Source organism: Lycium barbarum, chromosome 6 (assembly GCF_019175385.1).
Source record: "Lycium barbarum isolate Lr01 chromosome 6, ASM1917538v2, whole genome shotgun sequence".
Classification (NCBI taxonomy): Eukaryota; Viridiplantae; Streptophyta; class Magnoliopsida; order Solanales; family Solanaceae; genus Lycium; species Lycium barbarum.
In genome coordinates this window covers 45,087,010-45,110,085 of record NC_083342.1, presented here as the reverse complement: position 1 = coordinate 45,110,085, position 23,076 = coordinate 45,087,010, and the positions used below count along the sequence as shown (strand labels likewise).

Below are 23,076 nucleotides of genomic sequence, written 5' to 3'. Positions count from 1 at the left end.
CACTTTGAATTGAATTTTTTCTTTTTCGCAGATTTCTAATCTTGATTCCCATTCCTTTTTCTCTCTCTTCAGTTTTCTATATTCATCAAAAACATTGTTTAGATCTATAAGAGTTTGATCTAATAATTCTTGAGTTTCTTCACATTTAGCACAGGAATGAGAACTTACCTTATTGCCTCCTTCGAGAGCCATGAAACACATATTTTCACTTTCTTCAGATTCTTCATCTGAGATCTCATCTTCACTCCAACTGCTGAATGCTCTTTGTTTTTGATAACCTCTGGTTGGTTTCTTTCTTGTCTCGGGACATTCAGATGCAATATGACCATATTTTCCACATTCATAACATTTTCCGTCATTCTTTTGCTGTCCAGTGGGAGTCTTTCCTTTTCTAAAGTTTGAGCTTCCTTTTCTATTATTTCTTGATCTTCTCATGGCTTCTATCACATGCCTCGAAATCATAGCTACTTCTTCTTCTTTAAAATCATCATCAGATTCTTCAACTTGAGCCTTGAAAGCGACCACTTTCTTCTTTTTGTCCTTCTGGTATCTTTGTATATGATTCTTTTCAAAGGCTATTAGATTTCCTCTTAATTCATCATAGGTGAACTTATCCAGATTTCCGTCTTCAAGAACAATGGCTTTGGTTTCCCAAGTCTTTGGCAGACTTCTAACAAGATTTCTAACTTGTTGTGAGTTGGTATAGGTTACTCCAAGCGATTTGAGTTCTCCAATAATTTTGCTGAATCTTGTGAACATTGATTCAATGTTCTCATCGTCTTTCATCATAAATGCTTCATAATCGTGTCTTAGAGCATCAATTTTTGTTTCTCTTACTTTTGATGTTCCTTCATAAGTAATCTCAAGTTTGTCCCACATTTCTTTGGCAGTATCACAATTTGAAATTTTTGCATACTCTTCTCCACTCACTGCACAGTAAAGCAAGGCTATTGCCCTTGCATTTATTTGCAATGTCTCTTGTTATTCTTTAGTAATGTCGTGTGACTCTAGATCAATTGTTGACGTTTCTGCATCTTCTTTGTTTTCAGTGTCCGCTCTGGCAATGAGTTTAGGTCCTTTTTTAATCACGACCCAGGCTTGATAATCAGTTGATTGCACGAATATTTTAAACCTTTCCTTCCAGTGGCAATAGTGTTCACCATTAAAGTATGGTGGTCTTGTTGCGGAGTGCCCATCTTGCAATATTGCTCCAGGAATTTGATATCCAGCCATTTGATCTTTTCTCACGTGCGGTTAAGCACTGAAAGTGAGACCTTGCTCTGATACCAATTGAAAGTGCAAGAGGGGGGGGGGGGGGGGGGGGGTGAATTGTTAAAATTTTCGATCTGTTAGTCGACTAGGTTAAGCCAGCAGTCGACTATCTACTCAGTGAGTACTAAAGTAAGGTGCAGAAAATAAACGACACACGTATTTTATACTGGTTCAGATTCAATGTGAATCCTAGTCCAGTCCCCTTGGGTTGCAAAGGTGATATCTGCAGCTCTTTTATAAGATTTGGTACAATGAAGTTCCTACGTCTACACTCAAAACACTCTTATTCTTTTTGATACAAAGCCTCACAAACTATAACTCTCCTTTCTCTCTTATTACACTGTGAATCACTCAGACTAACAATGTTTATTTAAAAGTAAAGCAGAGCAATGGAGGTAATGAGACTGTTGCATAAAACGTGTGTTTGTGAAGCTGTTACACCTTGGAAAAGTCCCCGTACATGTACAAGGAATAGAACGACAAGGATATGAGTGTGGGGTGTTTTACTAAGCAAGGGGTGATGATTCGTGAATTTTTGGAAATGGAAAAGTTGTAGAATTTCATGCAGCCCAGTGGTCGTATAGTGATTTACGGCCCGTAAAGTGATTTACGGACCGTAAACCACCATCGTCCTCCAGCCTTTCAAATTCCAACTTTCTGTTAAAGTGTGGGAATGCTTAAATACGACTTGGAATACGGCCCGTAAACCTCGATCGTAAACTGCAATATTCTTCAGCCAACTTCTCTGTTTTGGACATGCTTAAACACGACCAGGGAGGACGGCTCGTAAACCAGTTTACGGCTCGTAAACTGTGGCTTACAACCACTGTTCACCCCGACTGGAATTCATTAAAGATCAAACTTTGAGTTATTAAAAGGGACCAAAGCCTCATTTTATTTCATTTTTCATCCATACAACCTTCAAGAACACTCTAGAATCTCTCCAAATATTCATCCACAAAATTCAAGAGATCAAAGGGAAACCAAGATCATCAACATCTAATTCATGAAAGCAAGTGCATGAGACTCTATTGGAAGTCATCTTCTTCAAGAAATCTCAAAAGGGTTGAAATAGGGTTTTGGTATAAAAAGAGTATTGTTGCTCAAGGCTTGTTCCACCATCATCCAAGGTATGTTTCATGACTATACCATATGGTTCAAGGTATTGGAAGTCTTAGATACTTGAAGTGTATAAGGACATAGAAAATGGGCCTTGCATGGGTGAATAGTGGCACAATTGAATAGTAGTTGAATGGAGTCATGAATGTTGATAAGCTACGGTTGTGAATATGTTATAAATAACGTCTAGACCAGGAAATAAGTATTATATACGAGAAAACGTGATAACGAGCTATAACCATGGATGTGGAGAAATTGGAGGAAAATGGTAGATTTTTCTTAAAGTGTATAAGTGATGATTGTTGAAAGTAATATTGTGAGTGTCGTTACGAATGTATGAGAGTTGAAATGAAACATGGGAAAAGTATTAGAAATGAAGGAATGCTATCCAATTTTCCTTAGAAATAGTAGTCCGTTCTTATAATTACTTAGCTAACGACGACATGAATTCTCTTGAAGGTATATACGAGTGCATTAAGGGAGAATGAGCAAGCAATAAGAATTGTAAACGTCGAAAGTATGTGAGGCTATTCCCTTTCTTTCAAAGGCATGATCCCTAGCTTACGATTTCATAAATGCTCCCATCTTTTCCTTGCTATCAAAGGTTAAATAGTCTAAGATTCCGAAGCACGATTTCCTTCTTGATATTCCATAAATGTTTTCCAAAGTACTCCCATTTTCCAAAACCAAAGGTTGTGATTATGTGAGCGTTTATGATAACGACCGTGGATATTGTTTTCAATAACAATGATGATGTCAAAAATGAGAATATTATTACGCTGACCATGATGAGAGCAAATCTTATGTTTAAAAGTTTCAAGTTTACGATTTCAAGGACTATATGAGAACGTTGAGCTATTTACTGATTTCTCAATTTATTCATGGACGGTGACTTTATTTCTAAATCTTCCAAAGTGTATGAATGGATGCCTTATGAAGTTCATGATTTTATTCTATGTTTTCTTTTAATGTTATTCTTCATTGATAGTCTCACCTTATAATAATTATTCCTTCAAGGTGAGACAAAGCGACAATGATTACTCCATAACATAATCGGAGGCTTTCGCCCTTACGTCACTCCGACGTACTTACAGCTCTTCCTTGGGCTCTCATGCATGCTAAGTATATGGTATAAGTATATGATATGTATATGTATTCAGGGGATATGGGGAAGGTGAGGCGCTATAGACGCATAGCCACCTGGTCAGCTGACATATCATGATTTCATCCCGGACGCGGGATGCCCGGACGCGGGATATATGGGTTATGGATCGGGCCGTACGTTCCTCGGCACTAACTTATTATATTTATGGATCGGGTCGTATGTTCCTCGGCACTAACATATGATGACATATGGATCGGGCTGCGCGTTCCGCAACAATTTACTATATGATGCTTTATGAGTATGCATGCATGGATCCGCCTTAAGAGGCAAGCAGTTATCGATTATCTCCTTGTACTTACTTTACTTTCTTATTCTTACTTTATTTCTTGATGTATGCCTTACATACTCAGTACAATGCTCGTACTGACATCCTTTTCTTTGGATGTTGTGTTCATGCCCACAGGTAGACGGGAAAGCGGTCCAGACTGATAGGAGTCACTAGCCGAGCTGAAGAGCACTCCATCTTCCGGAGGTGCTAATTGGTTGTTCCTTTTGTGTATATATTTGTATGTCACTCAATAGAGGCTCGTAGATGCTCGATGTGGGTTGTGTGGTTCCACAACGTGGGTAGTACGCATGTGTATAAGTATATTGAAATATGTTTTTGTATTAACGCGTTATATTTTTGTAATGAAAAGCAAATCCTCTTTTTAAAGTTAACCGGAAATAGATGAATGATTGTTAAATGGGTTAGGTAAATGATAGCACGAGCGGTGCTCGGTGGTTAGCCCCGGGTACCCGTCGCGGCCCCTAGCCGGGTCGTGACAGAAGCAGCCCCTTTTATAGAGTTTTAAGCTCTTCACGCAGAGAGATCAACCCAAAGGATTTGATCCTTGAAAATGGAATTAAAGATCCTATTTCCAAGAATAAGACTGAGCTTTTGCTGCTTTCCTTGTGCGTCGAGGCAGCATCAGAATTATTATGCTTCACGCGATATGCCTCTTAATGTTGGAGATGGCTTTTCCTTCTTTGAAAGATCTTGTACTGCTGCTGGAATATTGCTTCGTTATTGAGCAGATATCTTTTCCTTTCTGAAGGATCTTGTACTGCTGCTGGAATATTGCTTCGTTATTGAGCAGATATCTTTTCCTTTCTGAAAGATCTTGTACTGCTGAAGAGTACTGCTGTTTGCATCGTTAGGGCTGGGAAGCGGTCTTCTCGCGTGAGCCCAGCTTGTTTGGGCTTGTTCTGTGAGCTTCCATTTTGTTGGAGCTGTTTTGTGGGCTCCCATATATTCCTTGTGTGATTTAATCACTATACTTGCACAAGTAAAATTGTCATCATAAAAACTTGACACTAACAATAGGAAGTACATTGAAGTTACCCCCCCCCCCCCCCGGGGTCAAATGATATATCAAACTTGGGTGTTGCACATGACCACATGAAAGTTCTCAAAAGAAGATAAAATAAAAAGCACATCCCCATTCGAACACATCATTGCGGGCACATCCTTGTCTATTGAACTAGCAACACCTATAAGTTGGGCATCCTTTTTCTTTCATTCCTTTTACATGAAGTAAGTTATCTCCTCTAATATTGGTATCCTTCCAGAACAGCAGATATAATGACTCCTTGGACCAAAAAACTTGATTGATAGCACCTATGCTTAGGAGATACAAGTTTTCCTCAATGCATACACTTCTAGAAAATCACATGGTATTATGTCCCTTTCAACTTCTCACCTTTACCTCACAGTAAAGGACTGTTGTGCAAGCAACTATGCGAGCTAAACGATCATCCAAACACTGGGGGAGCAGCCCCCAGCCTAACTTCATGATGCACTTCATTCCCTAAACAAGACAGACTTCTCTGCCCGCAGAACAGGAATCAACAACAATGGATACGATATGACAGTTCCTCCAAAAAAAAAAAACCAACAAATATCGAAAACCTGAACTGTTGGACTGCAATGAGCATCCACGGGACAAAACAATAATTGTAACTTCACATGAAGTAGAAAACTTCTGGGACCTCGCAAGTTAGAGAAAAGCATGACCTCAAATGACAAGATGTTAGCAGCTAAAAATAAAAACGCCACAGCTCCAGCCCAGAACAATACCTTAGAGCTTTACTTGGAGATATAAAAGGAACATGTGCCACACGTATAACATTTGAGGAACTCCCGGAATTGATAGTTCAATTCCTTCCCTCAGAACTGTACTGATCAATTCCATCAGGCAGTTGTCATCTATTTTCATTGTTCAAATCTTCGAAAACGTGAAAACCCCATAAATGCCCTGTCCAAGCCAAGGATATGTTAGCTGTATTTTGTCCTAGTCTTTGAGATCTTACAAGAGGTAATTGTGCATTGACCACTAAGTGAATCAATTTATGTAACTCAAAATTTCATACCAAGAAGAAGACGCATTTGAAAACCCCTATTTCACAGTTACATAGCAACTTGCGACAACTAAATATGATATCGAGAAATCAGATTCTCCAATTCAGGAAATATCTGTAAAAATCAGAACTAATATATAACATGCAACCAGCTATAACTACTCAGCAGAATCCCAAATCGACCATTACGGAATATTATCTCCACTTAGAAGATAACTCCGGCACAATACATTAGCTAACCAAGGCACCATTTAGCAAGCACATCCAAAGCTCACTCATAATGCTTTTTACCTATGTGTATGTCATGCAGCAAAACAAATACTTCAAATACCAGAATAAAAATAAAGCGTGAACTACTCTGCAAAACAAAACAGATATCTCTGCCAGAACACTAATTGCCAAAGCATAAGCTTCCTCCACAGCTCTAGTCATTTACTCTTCTCCCTCTAGTGCAACTACCATTTCCCTGAAATATATGTGATGTGCATTAGACAATTACCGAGAGTCTACAGGGAACTGTTTGATGACAATATCAACTGACTATTGATAAACAATAAGCAATCCAAAAATTACTTCACCCGTAACGTAACACGTATATACACAAGAAATGCAAATTACTAAAAGAAACTGCCAATGCCTCCGAAAAGTACGTCAAGTTCAAACATAATTAAAATGCTTGAGCCAGAGTTAGGTGATGTTCCCCATCAGCCCTTCACATAATATTCTACCTTTCATTCTGAGTACCACCTTCAAAAAGCAAAGATTTATATGCAAAAGACTATGTAGTAGATTAAAGCCCTATCACATTCGATGTCAGCACAAGAGCAAAACAAAGCCTATGGATACAAGGGGATGTCGGCCGCCGATAATCCCTGCCAATTTATCGGAAAACCATCAATGAATCAGTAAAGATTAGAGATATGAGAGCCTCTACACCAAGCATTCCCCAGATATTGGAAACAGAACATCCACATCCTTCCATATAAGCCAAGCTCCAATACTAAGGACAAGGAACCCCTGTCCTTCTCTGTTCTCAGCCAATGTTGTGGCGAATCCTAGATCTCAAGCTTATCACACTCCAAGACATCAATCCACAGATAACAAAATCAAATCATCAAAGAGACCAACTAAGCATGAGATAAGCCAAAGCTAAAACAAGAGATATCCAGCTCATCTACCAAATCCGACTTCTAATGCTCCACACAAACTAGACAAAGTTCATGGCAAGGTCAAAGAAAGAATCATGATAGCCAGAAATATAATGCTACTCCACAGCTATACTTCAAAAATTTCACCTTTAGACCACCAACATTCGCAGTCCTGCCTCACCAACTGCATTTCATACACGTGACAGGATTGAAATTGAATTGATCTCAACATTATTGAATTAAGGCAAATCTTAACGCAAGGAAACCTAAAGGCAGAGGAACTCACCGACCAAGGGCGACGTTGCCCCTTTAAAATAAGAACTGAAAGTATCCTCTTACTGCTTTATGACCCGGTGACTGAAAGCACCAAAGAAGGGCCCCAGTAAGTACGTAGTGGGCAAAACCCATACGACCGAAGAGATCGCTAGAAACGCCAGAGACGAGATGCCGAAACCCCCTTTTTCTCAAAACTGACACGATCCATATGACAGTACGAGTACCAGAAAATAAGCAACAAGGCCCAGAGTGCATCTGGATATTGCCTTTTCAAAATCTTATTCTTTATTATGGTCACCATGTAGCCTACCAGATATTCGACAAACAAAATCAAGCTGGTGTGATATACAACAGAAAACAGAAGGAAAGATAAATGCGAGAACTCCAAATGTAGACGATCACTTTACATGGCTTTCAAAGACGCCAGCGAGAACACCAAATGCAGGCACGCTGTATACTGCTAGCAAAAATGCAGAATTCAATATTTATCAGGCATCCAAAATTGCACCAGCTTTCGTCTGCTGGATGATTGAGTATATAAGCATCTGGACTAAAAATAGCAGCAGAAGAAACTTAAATAAGAATCGTAGGTTTAATTGAGAAATTCTACAAAACAACAGTTTAAAAGCATCAACATACGGGGAAAACAAATCCTGATAACTACAGCCAAAGGACAAAGGGCTCGCCCCCAAAGGACAAAAAGCTCGCTCTGCATCTTCCCAACACAATCACCACTATGAGACACCCATTACAGTAGAATTACTGCAAACCAAATAAGCAAATAGCATGCAGCCAAAACGCAGATGTCCACCATCTATCTAGCTTTGATGACTAAGCCTGCACTTGGATAGTTGAAAAATATCCAGCTAAACAAATGCCTCCAAGAAAGTACCCAAAAAAGTTTAGGTAAATAAGATGATGTCAGCAACAACATACCCAGTATAACCCCAATAGGTGGGGTTTGGGGAGAGTAGAGTGTACGCAGACCTTACCCCTACCTTGTGAAGGTAGGGAGGCTATTTCCGATAGACCCTCGGCTCAAGATGATGTCATCTTTTTTTTTTTTTTTTTTTTTTTTTTTTGAGGAAAGGTAACAATCTTGTCATCTTAAATTTAAGAAACAGAGCCAACTAAATTAAATTCAAACCTCTCTCCATTAACAAGTTGAAATTCTATGGACGTCATCAAACCACCATCCAAAAACCCAAGAGAATCACGTAATCAGAGATATGCCATTGCAACGACACTAACAGAATCCAGACCTACCCAAGTCTACCAATACTGACAAATTATCAACCATCTCCGATCATCAGAGAAACACACAAAACTAATTGCATAAAACCTCAAAGCAACTCAACCTCTCTGCTCGAACTCCTAAGAGAAACAGCCACAACCAAGGATCGTAAAGCAGACCAAATCTATATCAGGGAGAAAACAAAGCCAATGAATCGGATAGACAACTTGCAAAAGAAAACTGGAGTTGCCCCAACGATGCTTATAGAGGGTAGCATGTGAAACTGATGAGTACAAGATTAACGGATGAATGTAAACAAAGAGAGCAATGATATCAAAATCCAAACCACTACAGACTAGTTGCAGCTATGCATAATTATATCAGCCCAGCTTTCCAGCTTCCTCACCTTCCCAAATATACAAGCCATCATGTAATCAAAAGTACCATAATGTTCTTATTATCACATTATACAGACATGATTAAGATCTTGCATACGTTGACCCACTAACAACCATCTCTAACCGCAAGGGTTGGGGCGGAGGAGAGGAGAAGACAGGACCCAACCATCTCTAACCATAGTTGGATCCCTCTTTTTCAAAATCGTGTATCTTGCATCTGGTGATGCAACAGAGAAAATCGAAGCCCATTGGAACAGACATCATAAAAAGTTAATCATGCCATACATAAAAGTGCAAAAACCACACATAAAGTGTAGCAGGTGGGATGAAGAGCTATACTCAGCAGTATGACGGGGCAAAGGCCGCAGCATTATTCAAAGCGATCAAGCTGCTCTGTCAGGGAAGCTGGATGGCTTCCTAAAATTTCCCTTTTATATTACTCAGAGTGCCTAATCAATCAACAATATAAGAAAACCATGTAACCAAGGGGCAAATTTTAGGAATACGAATGAAGTATAGCTGGTATTAAAACATGACCGAGGAGCCATCAAGTTGTAACCGAAAGCTCCAAGACGCCTTAGGCTGTACTGTAGCATATCATGACCAATGGAGGAGGGGAACAGTTCAGTGGCAAAGCTAGCAAAACCCATACCACCGATGAAATCACACTAGAGATGACACACAAGATTGAAAACTCCCTGATATTATGCAGATCGCAGTCCAAGCACCAAAATGGCCAAGAAGCAGAATGCACAGGAACACACACTGGACACCAACCTCCGAGATTTGCAAATCTAATCCTCTAACTGTCAGCACACGTCCATCCACCAAACATAATTGAGCTGGCATGAAAGAGAAAACGGAAGCAGAGAAGATAAGCAGCGCGAACACCCAAAGATAAGAACACTTTACGGGGCTATCGAAGATCTAGAATAGAGTTTTGAGTACTTATCAATGTCCATAAGTATCAACCACATGTCCATAAGTATCAACCATCAGGACCATCAAAGAAAACATAAGCAAGCATCTAGATCAAAAACTAGAAGTGGCAGCAGCAGAATACAACACACACTAGTGAAAAAAACAGTTCTGACAAAGAGAGAAGGGAACCACCCTGATTAGGGAAGAAAACTGAATTGAAAATCTCAGTACTCATAAAAGTCTGACCTAATGAAAGCTCCAACACAAATGGACAAATATGGCTGCTCCATAAAAAGAATAAGTCACCACTCTACAAGACCTAATGGCTGCAAACACCGAAAGAAGGGAACAGTTACGTGCAGAGCTGACGAAACCCATACCACCTAAGAACTCACTAGAGATGCTAGAGACAAGATTGAAAACCCCTTTTTTGTCGAAACCAGACAATATCCAGAATGCAGTGCAAGCCCCAAAAAGACACAGAAACTGGGTGCACAGGAACACATACTAACCTTCGAAATTTCCAAATTTTAATCCTCTATTGCTGTCACCATGTGGTCTATACATCCATCCGAAATCAAGCCAGTGTGATAACCAAAGTAGAGGAGCACTTCACGTCGTCAAAGATCCAGAATTGACTTTTGAGCACTTACTAAGTGTCCATAACCATAAGAGACTTCATAAGTTGGACCATCAAAGAATTTAAGCATCTGAACTAAGTACTAAAAGTGGCAGCAAAAAACACTACACACACACACTTGTGAAAAGTATTTAGTTGAGAACTTCCATATAGCAGCAGTTATGACAAAAGCTTCGACAGCCCGAAAAATCAAATGCCTAAAGCCAAAGACCGGGGAACTGTTCTGCATCTTCCCCTCCACAAACACTGAAGACTCCTTGTGTCACGACCCAACCCCGTAGGCCGTGACTAGTGCCCGATCTGGGCACCCAAACCCATCTATCAAATGCATTCAAGTATATACCAGAAGCCGACGAGGCTATATTCTAAATTTAGACAATTCCCAGAAAAATTTTGGCAGAGTTTCCTCTGTTTTACAGACTATCCAAAATAACCCTGTACACAGCAAACACCAACAAAGGCCACACAGGGCTAGCAAAGCAACGTATAAACATATGCGGACCGGCCGCCTCGGCGTATGGGATCGCCCAAACAACATATACACCTATCAATACAGAAAGACCCTAACCCACAAACATGTCCACAGACCTCTAAACAGACCGACAGAATCATATGACGGGACAGGGCCCCGCCGTACCCATGAACGAATATATACAAATGCACTAATAAATATATATACCAAAAGTATAAGCTCCGGAAAGAGAGGAGCACTCCGAATAGCAGAAAGGGTGTCCTAAACAGGTGGATCACCAGGCTGTGCGTCCGTACCTGCGGGCATGAAACGCAGCCCCCGGAGAAGGGGGTCAGTACGAAATATGTACTGAGTATGCAAAGCAGAAGGTACAGAAATAAATCTGAACAATAATCGAATCAGATATATAGAAAATAATACATATCAAAAAAAAAATATCAAAATGTTTATTTCCAAAGTATAAATTATGCATAGGGCACAGGAAAATGTGGTCGCCCGCCGGTCGATGGCGCCACAACACAGCATAACACCAGAAAGTTTCAAATCTCCGAATCCCCGTCACACATCACAACACAGCATAACGCCAAACACAGCATAACGCCAAACATAAGTGGAACCCGGCCCTCGAGCGAGGAGCACGGTGAACCATAATCACAGCATAACACCGGAATGTATCACAAAGCGCACGACAACAGAACCGGCCCGGGAACCGGTGAACGATATCACAGTAGGCACGAGCGGAGTAGTGAGGAATCATATGCATAAAATCATTATTATAAATCTGAAGGATAAGTAAAATAGACATATTCGAAATCGGAATAATAATTATCACTTTTTGTTTCAAAGTTGTCGAATTTCAAAAAGGGCGTCGCGGGACCCACGGACGAGTATAGACCCGAACTGAGCCCGCCTATGAAAAACATACTCATTTTATATCATACAAACTCCTACGAAAATTTCAAAGCAATCCGAGCTTTTCTGAGGAAATTATGGGCGTTTGAAGTTTTGGAATCGCTAAAGAATGAACTTTAAAACAAAAATCAGCTTTCATGTAATCTTTACAAATTATGGATTCCAAGAACATAAGGATCAATGTTTTGCCATGACAAGGCAAGGATGCCAAAGAACAAATGCGATTCATAAACATGCTCGGATTGTGAGAATAGAGTTTCCTCGAGGCTTATATCATAGCCTATTTTAACTAAGGCATGCCGAAGAAGGAAGATTACTTTACATACCTCAAACGCTCTCCAATACGATCCAAACTCAAGCTAAATCCAACCTGATGCTCTGGAGCTCTGACCGGCCCCAGACTGTCCTGCACTGTCAAATCTCCTACCGGCTGGTTGTGTACCCCGGCCTGACGGAGGAGGATGTCTGCCTGACTGCTGCTGCTGAGGCTGTCCGCCTGGAGAATCTCCAGAATAACCTGCGAATCTGGCCCTCTTGGGCGGCCTCCTGTCCCGATCTCTGCTAGAATAATCAGCTCTATGTCGGTCCTCCATACCCAGGGCATAAGCCTGTAGTCGGGCAATATCCATGTCTGCCTGCAATGCCACCGCCATACAGCCATCAATCAAATAGCGGTCTAACCCCATCACATATCTGTGCATCCGATCGGCCATATCTGCTACTATGGCAGGTGCATACTGGGACAAAGAATCAAACTCCATATTATACTCACGGACGCTCCGACCCCTCTGCTGCAGATGCAAAAATCGGTCAACCCGCGCCCGCCGTAACTCTGGGGGAAAAAAGTGGTGAGTGAAAGCAGTCACGAACTCGTCCCAAGTAGCTGGGGTAGCACCCTCACCCCTGGATAGCTCCCAGGACTCATACCAGTGAGCAGCAACATCCCGTAGTCTATGTGAAGCCAACTCAACATACTCAGTCTCTGAAGCCCTGACCAAATCTAGTGAGCGCCGCATCCCCCGAATAAAGTCATGGGGGTCCTCGTCGGGCTTAGACCCGTAAAACTCTGGAGGGCCACATAATAGAAACTCTCGAACCCTCAGGCTGTCACGCCTATCGTCATCATCATCATCTCTCCGCCTGCGTCTGCGAGCCTGTCCCGCTACCAGAGTGGTCAATAACTGCAAAGCCTCTCTCAGTGTCCTGTCCTCCGCCCCTGGCTGAGGAGCTGGAGGCGCGGGAGCTGGAGCCCCTGGAGCTAATGGTGAAGCTGCTCCAGACTCCTCTGACGATGAAGACGTAGCAGAGTCGGCTGGCCGGGACGTAATATCACGCATCATCTGAGCAAGGGTCCGAGTATCCTTCTGAGCCCGGCTGGTCTCTCCTACTACGCCCTTTTTCTTCTGGGCGGCCATCGCCTTTTTCGGAGGCATCACTGAAAGAAAAACAACAACAGATCAGAACAGAATCATCCTAATAGCACAGCTCTATAGCACGATCTAAGATTCAAAGAAAGGAAACATCCTAAATGTCCTGTAGCTTCCTGTTTATAGATGTGGTGCACAACACACCGATAAACAAGACTCTACTAGACACGGTCTGTAGACATTCCGAGGACAAACCGCTCTGATACCACTTTTGTCACGACCCAACCCCGTAGGCCGTGACTAGTGCCCGATCTGGGCACCCAAACCCATCTATCAAATGCATTCAAGTATATACCAGAAGCCGACGAGGCTATATTCTAAATTTAGACAATTCCCAGAAAAATTTCGGCAGAGTTTCCTCTGTTTTACAGACTATCCAAAATAACCCTGTACACAGCAAACACCAACAAAGGCCACACAGGGCTAGCAAAGCAACGTATAAACATATGCGGACCGGCCGCCTCGGCGTATGGGATCGCCCAAACAACATATACACCTATCCATACAGAAAGACCCTAACCCACAAACATGTCCACAGACCTCTAAACAGACCGACAGAATCATATGACGGGACAGGGCTCCGCCGTACCCATGAACGAATATATACAAATGCACTAATAAATATATATACCAAAAGTATAAGCTCCGGAAAGAGAGGAGCACTCCGAATAGCAGAAAGGGTGTCCTAAACAGGTGGATCACCAGGCTGTGCGTCCGTACCTGCGGGCATGAAACGCAGCCCCCGGAGAAGGGGGTCAGTACGAAATATGTACTGAGTATGCAAAGCAGAAGGTACAGAAATAAATCTGAACAATAATCGAATCAGATATATAGAAAATAATACATATCAAAAAAAAATATCAAAATGTTTATTTCCAAAGTATAAATTATGCATAGGGCACAGGAAAATGTGGTCGCCCGCCTGTCGATGGCGCCACAACACAGCATAACACCAGAAAGTTTCAAATCTCCGAATCCCCGTCACACATCACAACACAGCATAACGCCAAACACAGCATAACGCCAAACATAAGTGGAACCCGGCCCTCGAGCGAGGAGCACGGTGAACCATAATCACAGTATAACACCGGAATGTATCACAGAGCGCACGACAACAGAACCGGCCCGGGAACCGGTGAACGATATCACAGTAGGCACGAGCGGAGTAGTGAGGAATCATATGCATAAAATCATTATTATAAATCTGAAGGATAAGTAAAATAGTCATATTCGAAATCGGAATAATAATTATCACTTTTTGTTTCAAAGTTGTCGAATTTCAAAAAGGGCGTCGCGGGACCCACGGACGAGTATAGACCCGAACTGAGCCCGCCTATGAAAAACATACTCATTTTATATCATACAAACTCCTACGAAAATTTCAAAGCAATCCGAGCTTTTCTGAGGAAATTATGGGCGTTTGAAGTTTTGGAATCGCTAAAGAATGAACTTTAAAACAAAAATCAGCTTTCATGTAATCTTTACAAATTATGGATTCCAAGAACATAAGGATCAATGTTTTGCCATGACAAGGCAAGGATGCCAAAGAACAAATGCGATTCATAAACATGCTCGGATTGTGAGAATAGAGTTTCCTCGAGGCTTATATCATAGCCTATTTTAACTAAGGCATGCCGAAGAAGGAAGATTACTTTACATACCTCAAACGCTCTCCAATACGATCCAAACTCAAGCTAAATCCAACCTATGATTCGGGCCGCCCACGATCTATAAACAAGCCATAAAATGCCAAACATTAGCTAAAGACTCTTTGGGCATTAAATTCCAATTTCGCCCTTAATTCTACAGAAATTTGGGCAGCATTTCCCCTGTAAATAGGCTACCCCGAGAATTTAACTCGGCCGTATCAATCAACAACAACAACAACAACAACCAACCTAACAACATTAATAATCAATCTGAAAGGTAATACAACAATAATAGCTCTCTTTTCCATCATTCATCAACTTTCATAAATTCAATTCGACGACTTACCTTCAAGCCAAAATCGACGCTTATACGCTCACATACTAACCCGAACCCATACCAAAAACATTTCAAGACATTCTAAGCAATTTATACAATTTTTCCAACAATCCATAAATTTTCCCAAGCTACCCGAAACAGCCCCTAACCGAGACAGCCCCCCTAACTTTTTCTTCATTTCCAAATCATGGTTCGTATCTACAATTTACATTCTAACAATGCTATTTTCATCAATACACAATTTACATTAAATGTACAACAACTTCCAAATCAGTCCGCAATATTTACAACATCAATTTGAGTCAATAAACTTTCATTTCCAACATAGAATTCATGGCGACGACGGCTAAACAATAAGCGATACTAATTCAATTCTTGGCACATAAGGTGACCCATTTTCGGCTAACACTACACATATACATATATGGATGATTCTCAATTGTTCTTCACCTTACAATGATCATAATCAACTAACTATGCATTAATTCATAATTTCAATCACAACACAACAACACCCATTTACACGACTCAAGCTCCATATATACAACTCACCTCCAACATTTCATATTTCATGTTTTTCCTCCATTATAACATACTACAAGATACAAACAACCTTTATAACACAAAAGCAAGATCAACTCTTACCTATCCTCTTCAATTCCACAAAATGCTAGGGTTTCCAATGGATGAAAAATAATGGGTTGATCGCTCCAACGACACTCTCACGCTACTTAGGGACCTCAAAATAGTGGGTTTGTACCAAGGAAATAATTTTGGAAGAGCAAGAAATGGGGGTGGATTTTTCCTTGGGCTGGCCGAGAGCCCCCTTATTGTGGTGCTCTTCAATTCCTTCTTTTTTTTAAGAGTTGGAGTGAAGTGAAATGAAGTGGTCATCTTTTTTAACAATGCAAGACCTAGTCAAGGGTGCCTTGGCCCACATAATGAGTTGTTCCACTTAGAAGATGACACAAAGTTGTGTGGGCACCACATGGAATTTGTGGATGACTTTCCACTTCAAATTTTATCACCTTTGGTCCCAAATTTTCCTAATTGTTCCATACCAATAAATTCATGCACAACTTATATCTCAAAATAAATTCGAAGGTCAAGAATCCCGACTTTGTATCCCAAAATAATTTTGTTCTTAGCTTATCATAAATAAATCCGGATTATTCCACTGTACAAAAATACGGGTTCTAACACCTTGCACCCACAGATCAAGTTTTACAAGCCCATCCATGTATCTTTGACAACTGAAACCACGCCTAAAAATGAAATCCACTGACAACCGAACCCAAATAAGAACGTAAAAGAAGATGATGCGAGGAATAAAACAATATTAGCATAAAGATGAAAGTCATTATATCAAATCCAAACTGATAGGTCAGCATAGGTAGCGAAATTGCATAGGTAGCGAAATTTCCAGTTCCATTTGTATTCTGATTCAACGAAAAGGAAATTGCGAGTTTGCAGGGCAGTGATAGCTCAGATAGTGGGGCAAAACAGCATACGCCAGCACACCTTTCAAAATAGGAGCAGCTTACGTAAATCAGAAATACAGAACCTCCCCTAAATACCGGAACCTGATCGGTAACATAGAAACATCATCACCAATCATCAAGGGGAAACATAAACATGGAAAAGGAATATCTCGCAACCAAAGGCCAAGACCTGAAAGCAAGGCTTTAATCCTCCACAATTACATCTAGAATGGACCTCACCAGCTTTCAATTTCTTACCATTGAAAATCAATCAAAGAGATTGCAATCAAAAAATGACATACTGTAATACACAAGAAAACAGTCAAGGATGAAAACACAATAAATAAATGAACTTACAAATTGAAGGAGAGCAAGAATACGAACATTGAGACCAAGGTTGGTAGAAGGTTACAGCAAGAAGGTGAAAAAGAGAAGTCCTCAAAGACTGTTCATGGATGATAGTGGGTGAAGGAACAAGCTGCAATTCCATCAGAAAATCCCCCACCCACAAGAAATAGAAGAAGAATCATGAAATCCACTGGAAGGTATACCAATAATCATTCTCCTATGATCAGTACCCATGCCTGATCAAACATTGGCCACGTTGACATACAAACAACAGTCACTAATCATCAAATCAGATATGGTTACTTAAAAACAATTGCACTTTGATAAGTCATAACTAGTTAACAAGCTAATTTTACCGCTCCTATAGTATACCTCGTAGTTACTGTTCTCCTCCTTATGACAGTTGCGGCAGATGTTCGCAGAAGGTCCTTAATGATGCTCTTTTGGACAGTCCAAAAGTATTTTCTTCCTAGATAGAGAAACAGAACTAATTGTGAACTGAGGGTGCTTTTGGTATGGAGCAAATTCCAAAATTCCCATGTTTGGTTGGTTCGAATGTTTTGGAAAACGTTTTCTCTGGAACTAAGAAAAAATGACTTCCCTAACGGGAGTAGGCTAAACAAGTTTCATAAGTGGCATTCCAAAGTTAGTCTCCTCCCCATATGCTCCAAACCCCACACCTTGACGAACCCCCACTCCCCACTCCACCCCCACATCCCCAAAATGTTATGCTAAAGTACATATAAATGCTCTCGCGATAATATTGGATAATTTTATTGCTTACTTACCAAACACTGGAAAATAAGTAAGAAACCCACTTATTTTCTAAGAAAACATTTTCCTCCTTACCAAACACGCCCTGAATATCACCAACTGTCCAGATAATAAATCCAGAAGATCCTTGTTCGCAGGCTGGCTAAACACGAACGAACGTTGGAGTCATTCAGAAACATCATTAACGAAACAATTTCCTAATACAAAGAATATTGGACTGGATCCGGGAAAAAAAAGAGTACAATCGCTCCATGCTGGAAATTCAGGCGTGGACTGCAAGCATCCGTGAAGACCACACATGTTAAGATCATATCCACAGTCTTGCAAATGATGAGATGTTTAATCGCCACTGCAAACTGATATTTTGACAGTGTAACATCGATGAAAACCTCAGAAACAAATAGCACATATTAAAAAGTGTTGCATCAGGGAAAGAAATCATTTTTATATGCATTAATAATGGAACAATTTTCCAATGCAAAGGTCGACCATCAATAAATTGGAGACATGCAAGAATACAGACTCTGCAGATAGTTCTGCGCACTGAAACCTCACATATGCACCGTGTTTCTTGGCTTTTTTGGTGCTTGTACTGCAATCTGGATATAGTTTGGCTTAGACAAGAAGGGTTTCTTTTTTTAATCTCGTCTCTGCATTTTTAGTGATTTCTTAGGTGGTATGGGTTTTGCCAACTTTGCACTTAACTGTTCCCTTCTCTCTATGCTTGCAGCCTTTCGGTCTTACAGAGCCATGCATTCTTCTTTTCATGGAGCGGCTTTGTTTTTCGATTTCTGTTCAGGTTTCTTTAGTTTAGGCTTTTATGAGTATGGAGATTTTCAATTCAGTTTATTCCCCTAATCAGAGTGGTTCCCTTCTCTCTTTTGTGAAAACTGCTGTTCTATCTAAGATTAAAAAAAAATTCACAGGTGTGTTGTATTCTGCTGCCATTTTTAGTTTTTAGTCCGGATGCTTATGGTCTTGGATGATCCAACTGATGTGATTCCTGATGGTTATGGACACCTGATAAGTACTCAAAGCTCAATATGGATCTTTTGATAGCCCGTGAAGTTTCGTGTTCTCGCTACGTATCTTTCTGCTTCCGCTTACTTTTGTTTATCACGCCTGCTTGATTTTGTTTTGTTGGATGGATGTGCGTAGACCACATTGTGACGTGATAGAGGATTAGATTTGGAAATTATGAGGGGTTCTGTGTGCATTCATATGCATCCTGTTTCTTGGCCATATTGTTGCTTGCATTGCAATCTGGGTAATCAGGGTTCGAGGAAAGGTGGTTTTTATTCTAGGGATTTCCTAGATGGAGCAGTGAATTCTTCTTGTCATGGATCGGCATAGTTTGTCGATTTGTACTGGGGTTTCTTTAGTTCAGGCTTTTATGACTGTCCAGACTTGCAATTCAGTTATCTCCCCAGTCAGACTGGTTCCCTTTCTCTCTTGGTGGAAACTGGCTCTTCTATGTAAGTTCTCAAAGATAATTTTTTTCGCTAGTTTGTGTTGTTTTCTGCTCTGCCATTTTAGTTTTTAGTCAAGATTGTTGTGTTCTTCGACAATCCAAGAACTGATGAGATCCCTGATGGTTATGGAAACCTCATAAGTTAGATACTTATCAGGACTTCTGATAGCCCATATAAGGACTCCCCTGCTTTTGGTATTTTCGCTACTTATCTTCTCTGCTTCCCACTTTGTGGGATTTCATTGGATATGTTGTTGTTGATGTATCTTCTCTGCTTCCGTTTTCTTGTTGTTTATCCTGCCAGTGATAGAAGGACTAGATTCGAAAATTTCAAAGGTTGGTGTTCTTTGTTTGTTCCTGTGCATGCTGTTTCTTGGTCTTTTTGGTGCTTGCATGGCAATCTGGATATTGTCAAGCTACAAGAAAAGTTTTTTTTTTTTTTCTATCTTGTATGATTTCCTAGGTGGTTTGGGTCTCGGTAGCTTTTACAGTTCAACTGTTCCCTTCCGTGCTTGCAACTGTTGGGTCTTAGAGAAGTGAATTCTTCTTTTTTCATGCCTTGTTTGTCGATTTGCGTTGAGGTTTCTATAATTCAGGCTTCAATGAGTATTTAGATTTTCAATTCAGTTTTCTTCCGAGAGTGGTCCCCTTCTCTCACCATGCTCTTAGAAGTTGTGCTCTTCTAGTAGCTTTTTGCAGAAAATTTATCATGTCTCTGGTTGTTTCCTTGTGTGGATGCAGGTATGAAGATTTTGTTTTTTTTTTTGTGAAATTGGTAAAGGCTTATTGGGTGATTTATCTGTAAGCCATAATCAAACCTTTTCTATTTTAAGGTGCATACTTATGTCTGATCAAGCTACTGTCAACATGTCTCTTTCATTCAATTGGCAGGACTTGTAGGGCTATCTTGTTGTTCTCCTATCCTGAAGTTAACCATCTGTATATATTGACTAGAAGAGAAATATTGTAGTTCTCAATAGATTTTGATCAATAAGATACTTCACTTGGAAGCAAAGGGTTTTTAGTTTACTCGTGGATCTGCATCCAAGATAATTGCTGTTAGATATATCATGTCTTTTTGTTTGGAGCTCTTAGCGTATGCATATTCTGTTTCTCATTTAAGACTTGCTTCAAAGTGTTAGTTACTAGGTAAAAGCTTTTATGAAATCCACAATTTTTTCTCCACAAGCACTGTCATTTGAGCAGTCTTTGCACCAAAAGGGCTATCGTTGATCTAAAACAGATCAACACTACCTGCAAAAAAAACTTGGCTCATCCATTATAAAGCACGTCAAGTATTCTCTTGTTTTATTCATGTACGTGAACACAATGGTAACTATTTGGTTCATTTTAACAGATCTTCTCAAGAGTATGTTTTGAAACCCTTGTAAACCATCCCATATCTGTTCATCGTGTAAGTCTACAAGTTTTTCAATTATAATCCTTGTTTGGAGTTTATTACCTTTCGTTTCAAGTACTTTCAAAGTAGTTTTTATTCTCTGTATTCTTTTCTTCCATCAGGTATGTTTAGTTAAATGTCGCTTCACAGATATTATGTTCAGCCCAATTTGGATCACCAACAATGGCTGGGGGTTCTCTCAAAAGCAACATGGCTTGTTTATGTAAGTGCAACCAGGCTCAGTTTCTTTTCACACAAGCCTCTTGTGGTGTTAGCTTTTGGCTTCATTACAAGAATTCTCGGTTAGCTCTTCTTATTTCTGCATGCTATCCTGGTTTGGAATATTTTTCCAACAGGCAGAATTAGTATGTCTCTCTAGGGTGATGCTGCCTCCTTCCTCGATTGAGTTATGATGCTGCAATGCATGGCGTCAAGGCATCTTGATATTGAACGTTTTCAAAAAGGCATCTTGATATTGAAGCTTTTGGTTACAACTTGATGGCTTGGTCAATTTGTCCTCGGTCATGCTTTAATGCCAGCTATTGTTCATTTCTTGTTTCTGAAATTGTCCTTGGTTCGTTGGTTTTCTTTTATTGTGATCGATTTGGCACCTTCAATAATACAAGAGGAAATCTTCTAGGAAGCAATCCATCGTCCCTGCAAAGATTGCTTTGAATATTGCTTTGGCCTTTACCTTCATTTATCGAGTATAGCTCTTCATCCCCACCTGTTGCACTTCAAGTGTAGCGGTAACTTTACGTATGACATGATTTAACTTTTTATGATGTCTGTTTTCCCGGGCTCTGATTTTCTCTGTTGCATCAGGGATCCAACTTAGAATTCAGCGCATTCAGGGGTTCTTGTGAGTCCTTTTCTGGATTTTTTGTGTAATCCAGTTTTGATCAGACCTAACACCCATTTCGCCAGTTGGTTAGATATGCTTGTTGGTCCCCTATGTCTGATGGTGGTTACAGATGGTTGGTCGCGTGCGAGAATTTAGTCAAGTCTGCAAAATATGATTAATGACAATGTTCTGGTGCTTTTGATAACAAAATCGCTTGTATTCTTGGGTAAGTGGGAAACTGAGGTGATATAATTTTTCAAAGCTGCAGCTTGTCTTCGGTGGTTTGGATTTGATATCTCTGCTCTCTTCTATTTAGGTTCATGAATTAATCTTGTACTCATCAGTTTCACCCGCTACCCCTTTATAAGCATCCATGGGGAAACTCCAGTTATTTTCTTTTGCCAGTTACCTATCAGATTTGTTGGGATTTGGTTTTCTCCCTGCTATAGGTTTTTCTGCTCTGCAGTCCTTGGTTCTTAATGTTGCGAGTTCGGGCCGAGAGGTTGAGGTGCTTTAAGGATTGAATTAGTTTTCTTTGCTACTTTCTCTTGATGATCAGAGATGGTTGATGATTTGTCAGCGTGTTTGCAGAAGTGGGTAGGCCTGGAGTCTGTTAGTGTTTTTGCAATGGTGTCACTCTGATTCATGCGATTCTTGTGTTTTTGCATGGTGGGTTGATATGGCTTCCACAGAATTTTAGCTTGTCTATGGAGTGATGGGTTTGAACTTTAATTTAATTGCCTCTGTTTCTTAACTGAGATAAGATCATCTTATTTTTGCATCAGTGTCTTCTTTTACATCAATTGTTTTGGGTACTTCTCTCACTATGTAGGCTTAGGCAGACTATTTTTCCAACTGTCCAAGTGCAAGCTGTGAAAGCCAGATAGATAGATGGTGGGCATCTGAGATTTGGTTGCATGCTATTCTGTTCATTTGGTTTGCAGTAGACTTCCATTTCCTGTTGTAGTTCTATTGATATATTTGTGTCTCGCACTGGTGTTTGTGTTGGGAAGATGCAGAGTGAGCTCTTTTTGTATTGGGGCTGTTTCCTATCGTATCTCAAAGCTCTCCAGAAACTGTTCTTGAATTTCTCAGTCAGATTTACGACTCATGTCAAAAGTTTCGTCTGCTACCATTTTTAGTCCTGATGCCTATAATTTTTAATGATCCAGCGGATGAAAGCTCATACGGTTTCGGATGCCTAATAAATATTAGATGTTGCATCTTTGCTTGCAGTGTAGAGCGACCAACTACATTTGGTGTTCTCACTAGTATCTTCAATAGCCGGGTAAAGTGATCCTCAACGTCTGGTGTTCGCGCTATTTTATGTTTTCTGCTTCTGTTTCCTTTTATATATATATATATATATATATATATATCACACCATTGACCATAATAAAGATTTAGATTTGGGAAGGGAAATATCCAGTTATGCTCTCCTGGACCTTG

The 23,076-nt window shown here is 40.3% G+C and overlaps 1 protein-coding gene and 1 long non-coding RNA gene across 16 annotated transcripts; one reads left to right on the top strand and one right to left on the bottom strand.

The window, feature by feature from the left end:
* Nucleotides 1–9,221: 9,221 nt before the first annotated feature.
* Nucleotides 9,222–17,643, bottom strand: LOC132643862 (uncharacterized). 6 transcript variants are annotated; one of them, XM_060360385.1, is made up of 5 exons: nt 17,512–17,643; nt 14,986–15,052; nt 13,956–14,044; nt 12,224–13,332; nt 9,222–11,281 (listed from the first exon to the last, which is right to left on the bottom strand). In XM_060360385.1, exon 4 carries the CDS (start codon nt 13,328–13,330, stop codon nt 12,257–12,259), a length of 1,074 nt encoding a protein of 357 aa, XP_060216368.1. In that variant the 5' UTR covers nt 13,331–13,332; nt 13,956–14,044; nt 14,986–15,052; nt 17,512–17,643; the 3' UTR covers nt 9,222–11,281; nt 12,224–12,256. The 6 variants fall into 6 exon arrangements, with proteins under 6 accessions (XP_060216368.1, XP_060216365.1, XP_060216370.1 ...); XM_060360382.1 differs by lacking the exon at nt 17,512–17,643 and adding an exon at nt 17,149–17,290; XM_060360387.1 differs by lacking the exon at nt 13,956–14,044.
* LOC132643863 (uncharacterized) lies at nt 17,197–22,762 on the top strand. 10 transcript variants are annotated; one of them, XR_009583782.1, is made up of 5 exons: nt 17,197–17,336; nt 18,644–18,712; nt 18,840–19,388; nt 20,742–20,798; nt 20,906–22,762. It is a non-coding gene; the product is annotated as an uncharacterized LOC132643863 (long non-coding RNA). The 10 variants fall into 10 exon arrangements; XR_009583780.1 differs by having other exon boundaries at nt 18,644–19,388; XR_009583781.1 differs by having other exon boundaries at nt 17,199–17,336; nt 18,051–19,388.
* Nucleotides 22,763–23,076: the final 314 nt, after the last annotated feature.

Bases quoted from the DNA above. Each gene is read 5' to 3' on its own strand.
- LOC132643862 (XM_060360381.1), bottom strand. From the start codon at position 17,281: ATGGAATTGCAGCTTGTTCCTTCACCCACTATCATCCATGAACAGTCT. The intron at 13,333-17,148 runs GTAAGTTCATTT...TTTTTCTTTCAG, and splicing joins TTCTTGCTCTCCTTCAATTT to TGATGCCTCCGAAAAAGGCG.